Raw genomic sequence first — 9,026 nt, 5'->3', positions numbered from 1 at the left:
ACACCACCAGACACTTGGATAACACTCAGATCTGCTCATGGATGCGTTTGACATCCATGCAGGAGAAATACACATTCTATGATTAATAAAAAGAGTCAGAGCCCAGGCAGCAGGCATTTAAGGCTAAACCATTTGTTTTAGAGGGCTTTACATTCTGGTTGTAAAATTTCCTCTGGGCTGGAAGCTGGTGCCCAAGAAGAAATAGTCTTTCCGTTATGTATGATTTGCTTGCAAATCCTATTAGTCTTCTGTGCAGCACATCACAGGAGAAGAGACACAAGGATGTCAAACCAGGGCATTTTGCTAAGCACTGCGGTTTAGATGTGTGCTCAGTATAAGAAAGACCAAAGCACTGCGACTCTTCATTAAATGGTGTCTATTTTGAGGTTTATCTTACATTTTTGGAACTGAAAAAATGTCTGGGTTTTTTTTGTGTGTGCATTATTGGGAAACTCAAGAGCAGACTTGTTGATGCCAGCAGACTTCTCTGTGGATTCTCCAATTTGGAATAAATACGTCTCCATGTATGAGGAGGATTAATCTCTCTCAAGGTAGATCTGTACATATTATAACAGTTATGTGAAAGGACATATATATGAGCTAAGCAGAGCAGCAGAGCAAACCCACTCTGCTCAGGGCTGCCTGAGAACGTCAGTCTGTCCCCAGTCCTGCAGCATGTGCTGTCCCCCAACATGATCCATACTGCACCCACTCAGGATTTTCATTTCAGGTTTAAGTCCTATTGCTAAATTTGCAGCCACATATCTGTGGGCTCAGCCTATCCAGGCAGGGACCGTGTTCCTCCCCTGTGGGCTCTGCAGAGCTCCAGGGGACACCCCCAGGCCAAGCACCCACCGCCTGGGCACGGGCTGTACAGCCTCCTTTGAGCGCCGGGGCAGGAAGCTGTGAGTGAGGGATGTGAGGCTTTGCTTCTGTCAGTTCAAGTTAGTCCCTTAACATTCACATTACTGTAATGCAGTTGAAAAGGAATCCACGAGTTACAGGAAATGATTTACAGGACACAAGACACTGCATTTCAGAGGTCTCATGTGTACCATAAAAAATATATTATGAAGGAATAATCTCTATCGGAACTGGAGCTGCACAGAGAGAACACATGTCCAGCTGAGAGCAGCATTGAGCTTTTGTTCATTATGGGAAAAGTCTGTGCTCTTCCTCTTTTTTGATGAATATTTTTCTCAGCTCTGGATATCTAGTTAATATTGGCACTTTTTTTTTTTTTCTCATATGTTGCTTTTGCCATGAGACCAAGCATAGCTAAGACTCCAATGGCATGTTGCTCTGAGATGTTCCCTGCTGAGCTCCACATAGTAACAGTAAGATTTGGAGCAATCCCTGGACTTCCCCTGTAAAATCTAGGCTATGGCTCAGCAGCTGGGGGATCATGAGGGAGCTCCACCAGCTCCACCTTTGCCCAGAGCATCTCTGCATGGTGGAATGCACAGCTCTGCAGTTTCCCAAAGCGGAGGCTAGTGGAGAAGGGTCACTACCTTCAGACACTCCTCCTCGCGGGCAGGATGTGGTACCCAGCACTCACAGCCACATGAGGCTGGAAAATGTACTCTGTTCTTTTCCAGCGCTTGCTGTGGCCCTTGTATGTGTTAACATGCAGCTTCTCCGCAGCTTTTGTCACCTCGATCAGAAGCTGGCTCTTTGGGTGATCTGCAGTGTTCAGGTGGTGCAGGTGGTTTGGGGGTAGCAGTTCAGGTGCAAAAGATTAGATTGCTGCTCGTTCACCTGTGAGGGCTTTAGCAATTGACCATGTGCCTCAATTCATCTCTGTACCACAGTGATGCCAGCACTGTTCTGCTGAGGGGGACCATGGTGGCCAGGATGCCAAGAGCTGTGATGTGCCCCAATGCCACAGGGCAACACCTATGAGGGAGAAACTCCTGGGAGACCTCAGAATGAGGGATAGGAGGAAGCTGAGACACTAAAGCATTTCTTCCCTTCACAAAATCCTTGCTGAAGCCAAAGCTGAGAACTGGAGGAGGGAAGTGACAAAATGTGGACCTGGAAAGAGGTGGTGGCTGCTCCAGAAAAACTGCAAGGAGGGAGGCTGTCAGTCCCAGCCTGCTCCACCAAGGCTGGGGACAGAGTTCCTGAAAGAGCAGTGTGTGAAGGTGTAGTTGGCCTCACCTACTAGTGCAGCTGCTGGCACCTAAACTATGAACCCTCCAAGCTCCAAATGGCCCTTAGCTCCACTGTACCAGCACATAAGCTAATACCTGCCCCTGCCCACAGTCTGCTACCTCTCCTCAAGGAGCTCCCAGGAGTCAGCAGGTTGCCCTATGAAACCTATCCACTCTGCTCCGGAGAGGTCCAGAGCCCGGGGGCTGACCCAGAGGACCTGTCCAGGCATTCCTCTTTGGGGAGCTGGAAGATTTGGGCAGGAGCCATGGGCTGAGGGCAGTGGGGAGAGAGGTTGACAATACAGAATGGGGGCACGGAGGGGAGCAGGCTAGGACAAGGGGTCAAGGAGCTGTGGCGTGGTGATTTCTGCTGAGGGAAAGGAGAAGGATTTGTAGAGGATAGCTGGCACTGCCAGCTGCCCTTGGGGGCCTGCGCCTTTGCTGCGGCTGTGAGTGCTGCCAAGGGGTAGCTGTGGCACGGAGGGTGGATCTGGGGAGCAGATGAGGTGGGCGGGGTGTGGGGCTGCTGGGCGCTGTCCCCAGCACACCGGGGGGCGGCACGGCCGCGACCAGCCGGGGCCTGCCCTGGCCAGCGCTGTCCCCGGCGGGGCTCCGAGCTCCTCCCGGCGCCGCCCGGGGGCTGCTCCGGGGGCGCCCGCCGCTGTCCGCGGTTCTGACGTGCGGCTGTCCCCGGTGCTGCCCGGCCGCTGCCCGCGGCGCTGCCCCGCTCCGCCCGGCGCTGCCCCCGGCGCTGCCCCCGCCCGGCCCGGCGGTGCCGGCGCGGCTCTCGGCGGGGCCCGGCGCGCTCCCCGTGCTGGCGGCGGCGGCGGCGGGGGCGGGCCCTCTCCGCACCGGGAGCGCGCTCCCGCCTCCCACCCGGCACAAAGTTTAGCAGCAGGAACTCGGGCGGCAACAGTGCGGAGCCGGCGGCACCGGGGCGGCACCGGAGTGCAGCCGCGCTGAGCCCAGGCGCCCCGGTGCCCGGCGGGGGCCGGCGGCGACCGTGCCATGCGGGGCTCCCCCCCGGCGGCGGCGGGGCGGGAGGGCAGCGGCGCCCCATGCGGCTGGGGCGGCCGGGCGGCGGCTGACACCATGTGCGCCCGGTGCCCGGGGCGAGGAGCGGGGAGCAGCCATGCCCCCCCCCGCCCAGCCGGGGGTGCCGGGCGGGCGCGGCTCTAAGGTGCCCCCGGCGCGGAAGCTCCTCTGCATGTGCAGCCTCTCCCTCTGCCTCACCTACCTGTGCTACAGCCTCATGGGGGGCACCGGCCCGGGCGCCCTGCGCTCCCCCGCCGCCCTCCCCGGAACGGCGGTCCCGCGGTCCCCCGCCGCGCTCCCCGGCACGGCGGCTCCGGCGGCCCCGCGCTCTCCCGTCACCCCGCCGAGCAGCTCCGGCGCCCCGGTTCCCTCCGCAGCTCCGACACGGGCCTCCAACAGCAGCCGGGAAGGGGCGGCGGGCGCCTGGCTGCGGACGCCGCTGGCCCCCGGGGAGGTGATCACGGCGCAGAGCGGAGCCTTCGAGAGGGACCCTCAGGAGTCGAGCACCACGGACGAGGAGCTGAGCCGGGCCGGCAGCCCGGGGAGCCGCGGCGGCGGCGGCAGCACCACGCCGGACTACGGGGAGAAGCGGCTGCCGCAAGCCCTCATCATCGGGGTGAAGAAGGGGGGGACGCGGGCGCTGCTGGAGGCCATCCGGGCTCACCCCGACGTGCGCGCCGTGGGCACCGAGCCCCACTTCTTCGATAGGAACTACGAGAAGGGGCTGGAGTGGTACAGGTGAGGGTGCGGGGGCTCCGGGCGCGACCCGCGGGGCCGCCCCGACCGCGGGGGGGGGGGGGGCGATGAGTGTCCGTGCGCGTCGGGGCGGGGGGTGCCGGGGGTCCCGGAGAGCCGCGGGGCCGAGGATCCCCGCCCCCCGGTGGCCCCGGTAGGTGGCTGGGCGGTGGGACCCGGGAACCCCGCGGAGGACCCCGGACGATGGCGGAGCGGGGGCCGCGGTGGGTCCCGGGACCGCTGCGCGGGGCCTCGGGGGGTGCGGAGCGCAACAGCGAACCGCGCTGTCGGGGCAGGCCGGGCGATCGCGTGGTGCCTCGCCTGACAGCTGCGGTGATTTAAAATGCGGTGTTCTGATGGGAGAAGGCAGAAAAATGTGTAAAAACATCCCTCTTCTGTAACTCCCGTGCACAGAGCGCTTGAGCACACTGTAGCAGTTCAGCTGCACTTGGTGTAAAACATGGCTAAATAGGTTAGTAATTAATAATTACTGAAATATTACAAGTTGTTCTAGGTGATACTATGGGCTTTGAAGTCAAAAAGGATGCCTTCTTTCATACGAGCTGCAGGGTTCACTTCACAAATAAGATTTACTCTTTATTCAACAAGTTCCACGTCAGAAAGTTTGTTTCAATTGAAAAAAATCTAATTTTATTCATGAAGAAGTCTCTAAATATTGTTGTCTGATGCAGCGTAACATTTCAATGGAATTTTATGCTAAAAGTCCTGATTATTAGCAAATGCTGAATTGCAATAATGAAGTATTACATGCTTTGGCAGGTTTAGCAAATCAATGAATTTTGATGGCTCAGGGTTTCTCTCTCTAAAAATCTCAAAACTAAAAAAATAATGCACTACATCAGTGGAACTTGCAAATTACTACTAGTTCTTTAGTTTACAGTTAAGAGCAACCCAAACTAGTTTCTTTATAATAGTCTGCAGCTAAGCTGATAAAGTTCTGTCTTCTTGTTGCACTACTAGTATGGTAGTTGTTTAGCTGCTCTGAAAATGAAGGAAAAAAATAAAAAAAGGCAGCAGGTTAGTTACTGCTTGGATTATTTGCTCACTCTTTATTAAAATAGAGTATACAGTCTTCATGTCAATGGCATTTAAATGTGAGGAACTCCAGGCAATTTTCTGTGCAATTGTGGAAGCAAAGTCTTCATAACACTTACTTGGTGTAGCATCCACTTGGCTTTGTTAAAATGCTGAGGGATTTTCTTGAGGGACTTCAATAAAGTGGAGATTGGCATTGGGAAGTGCATTTGTCTCTGAGAGTGTTTTCAGTGTGCTGTATCAACATGGGGAAGGAATAAAGGATTGACCATGGTTATTGTGTTCATATATATAATTTCATACACAGTATCTTATTTTACTGAGTTTTCCTGCAGGAAAGGCTTACCTTGAAAAATAAGTTTAGAAACTTGCTGGAAAAGGCTAGAAAGTGGCATATAAAAAGATTTGGTTTTATTCAAAATAGGCAGGAGAACATCAAACACTGAATATGGCAAGCATCTGCTTTTTCATCTTTAAAGTCATGCTACAAGAACAGGGCTAGAGAGAGTGTAACTCCTCTCGTGGAGTAAAAGGCACACACGGGTTTTCATTTGCAGAATGCATTTTGAAAATTTTCATCCCTGCAGTAGCTGGTTTGTTTAGCTGATTTGTAGGACTGGTGCTATGCTGCACTGGTAGAGAGGTGGCAGAAGAAAAGGTTGGGTCAGAGCTGATTTGTGAGGATCCTAGGCACAGTAGGCTGGGGGATGGATTCTCTGGTCATGGAATAAATAAATTACGCTGCTGCGTAATTGCCATTAAGGATTTGCCCTGACTGTTTACCCTAAAGCCATTTTCACGCCTGCCCAACCCACGCAAAATTCTTCTCCTTTCTCCTTGCAAAAGTTTTTCAGCCTTGCTGGGAGAGGACACCGAGTCATGCAGCGTTGGTGGTCAGTGCCTCAGTGGGATTGACAGGTTTCCCCTGGTGCTGTACCAGTACCGGGCTGCTGTCACGGACCTGGAGGCTGGCGACCTTGGTGCTCTACAAATACTAAGCAAAAATGGAAGGGGGGAAAGATTGCCATCCACACTTCCAGCTATTTCTTCCTGACCTTCTCTGAGATTACCTGATTGAGTGCACCAAAGGCTGACTGCTTGCAGCTGTGTCCCAGGTAGAGTAATTGGAGATTTTTCCTATCCACAGAAATGTCAATTTTCTCTAAGCAAAGAAGCAACTATTGAAGTGTTTATACCAGCATCTCCTTACAGTGACTTCTATCGCTTGTTTATATTTTGCATATAACACTTCTTTTTATGTATTATAAACTGTTAGCTTTTAATACTGTCAAGTTTTTTCTTATGTAGTGAAATAAGGAAACGGCAGACCTTCAGGATTCCTTGTTTTGTCATCCAGTACTGAGAATATCTTCTAGTCCGGCAGAGCCGTAGGGAAGAGAAGCCCATGATCTGGTCCAGCCCCTGCTAACACAGCTGAGGGCTGCTCTCACAGCAGTTTCATCACCTTAGTTTCTCCGCCTGTAAAATGGAGAGTCCCTAAACACCACCATTTCTTTTTTTTGTGTCCCATGCTGTGTTATTCAGGTCTCTGCTGCCTTGAGGTTAGTCAGCCATAAACACTGTGGCCAGGATCTATATTGGGACAGTAGTCAGAGGCTGAAGTTAGTGCAAATATAGCTTTCTGCCTGTTGGCTGGTGCAGCATGGCAAGCCTGTTACACCAGCTCTCTGCAGTCTGTTCTGTTTTCCTGGTAACCTTTAGGGAAAGCTGTGCTGTCTGTGATTGCTTTAGCTCTGCAGTCAAAGTTTATGTAGAAATTACCGAGCTGAGGTCTTCCTACACATGTACGGATGCAAAGTGGGTCGAAGGCTTGTTTTGGTTGGTTAGTATTATGCTGCCAGAGTTGTTTGTGTATTTGGAATTTGTGATTCTGTACATCCCAATGTTGGGCTGTCTGAAGGACAAGTTCAATGATACAGCTTTCCTTAAACTGCACTTAATACCCTCATGTATGTTAACTTTAGTCAATAAATTTCCTTGCTTGATTTTATTTTATTTTTTTCCTTAATGCAGAATGTAACTTGACTACTATTAAACAGTGTGGTGAAGGCTGAGTGGGAAGTGACTTTTAACCTTTCCTTTTGTTAACTGTGTAGCAATACTTCTCTCTGGTGTATGTATTACTTGCCTATCTTCATCTCTCTCCCTTAAGTCTGGGACACTGGTACCTGGCAGTAAATATTATTTTTGGTGATGAACTTCGCTGACTTAATCCATTACAATATGCCAGAACTTGGTCCCACGGTGGACAAAGGCTGTGTCAAGGAGCAGGTACCTGCCTTTCCTTTGGAAGTCACTGGCGGCTCTTTTTCACCTGCTCGTTCCTTCTAAACCACGGGATACACCATCATTCCCTGTAGGAACTGCTGCTGATTTTCAGTCAGCACTGAGCGTCCTTCTGCTCCCTTGCACGCCCAGGGCAGCTCTTGCTGCCCACTTAGCCCAGGCACAGGGTAACCCCCCTGCACGGCCCCCACCACCAGGCTGACCAGAGGCGTTTGCACAGGCAACGTCCTCTCTCCAGCGCGATGCTCATGCCTCAGTGGGCATGGCCCATGCCGTGAGCTCTGCCCCAAGCATTCCTGCAGTTGGAAATGAATTGTGAGAGCCTTATTCAGAGTGCAGCAAGGACAGAAAAACTATGGGGAGACTCTGGAGGTCCCTGAGCACTGAAGGAATTTAGCTTACATCTACAAATGCTCATTACCAGCATAAAACAGAAGCAGTTTCTGGGATATGCCTGAGTTCCTTGCCTGGGCATGAAACCAGGGTGCGTGAGCATGAGAGGATTTTGTAGATAACAGGAACTGCAAATTGCCTGCAGTGTCTGTCCCTTGGACAGGTTTGTCACTTTGCGATGCTGGAGGCCTTGGTTTGGTGTCTGCTGCAACAGCTGTTGGAGAGGTGGTGTACCGGAGGGCTGGACCAGGGGTCTGCAGCGGAGCCCTGGCTGCAGTGTGGTCCTGGGTGGCTTTATGTGACTGGAGGAGAAGGGGAGGCGATCCTGTTGGCATTGCACAGCTGCCACACTGCCCCTCTGCCAGGGGTTTCAGCAGTGGGACAATTTCACATGTGCAGATGCTGACACCTCCGGATGCTCAGATGCCACTGGTGACCAGTCTGGAGGTGTCAGAGGAAAATGGCTTTTGGGTGGTTGTGCAAAGAGAGCTGGGGCTCTTAGCACTGGGACAGATGGTGCTTTAGTTGGTCATTTGCACGAGCAGAATAACCCAACACAGTAGACTTCAGCACATCAGCGTCTCGGTGGCTCTCTGAGCAGAGTGGAACAGCCCAGTGCTCCGAGTCCACCGTTCCCAGCTGCTCGCAGGCTCAGCAAGGTGAGGTGGTTCAGTTTTGCCAATCACACTTTCAAGGCTGTCTCGACATCCTATGTTTAGCAGAAAAGTAAGGATTTGTAACAGTATTTTGAAAAAAAAATATTGAAATTTTAACAAAAACATGGTCTCCACAAGGCAAAGAGAGTATCTGATAGTGGTGACCTTAAATTGTGGAGTTTTAAAGTTCACCGATTTGAAGTTTATTCCAAATAATCAGGAGTTAAATTCTCCATGTACATGCACGTTGCTTTACCCTTTGCCTCCCTCTCGGTGGAGCGTTCACAGAGAAGCTGCAGCAATGTGTCTGTAATTAGACCACGTTCCTCTCGCGCTGCCCTAGGCCCCCACGCGTTAAGCACTTATACAGGGGCGTAGCTTTACGCGTGGAGCGGCCCCATTGCAGCCGCTGCAGGGAGCAGTCACCATGACAGGCAATGAAATGGCTTGCATGTCTAATGCTATTTTCACCGCCTGTCTGGGTTTTTTTGGAGCGTTCTCCCTAACCATCGGGCCTGCGTGTTGTTCTGTGAGCTGCTGCCCTCATACGAATAATGAATAACACCATGACAGGGAGCTCTTCTCCCAGTAATAAACATGTGCTCTCGAGCCAGCGGTTCCAAGCAGCTGGCTGTGGCTGCGGAGCCAATGCTCTCAGTCATGTCCCTGTGGACATTAAACTCGTCTGTAC

The 9,026-nt window shown here is 52.5% G+C and overlaps 1 protein-coding gene across 1 annotated transcript in view; it reads left to right on the top strand.

Annotated features, from left to right (window-relative positions):
* The first annotated feature begins 3,065 nt into the window (after positions 1–3,065).
* The window catches only part of HS3ST4 (heparan sulfate-glucosamine 3-sulfotransferase 4), a 69,052-nt gene continuing 63,091 nt past the window's right edge, over positions 3,066–9,026 (top strand). The window contains exon 1 of the mRNA XM_054843695.1: positions 3,066–3,926. Within this exon, the coding sequence (XP_054699670.1) occupies positions 3,286–3,926 (641 nt within the window). The 5' untranslated portion in view covers positions 3,066–3,285. The remainder of the gene's footprint in view (positions 3,927–9,026) is intronic.

This window comes from Grus americana, chromosome 15, assembly GCF_028858705.1.
Source record: "Grus americana isolate bGruAme1 chromosome 15, bGruAme1.mat, whole genome shotgun sequence".
NCBI lineage: Eukaryota > Metazoa > Chordata > Aves > Gruiformes > Gruidae > Grus > Grus americana.
The sequence above is the reverse complement of the archived record's forward strand: the minus strand, read 5'-3'. Positions and strand labels throughout refer to the sequence as shown.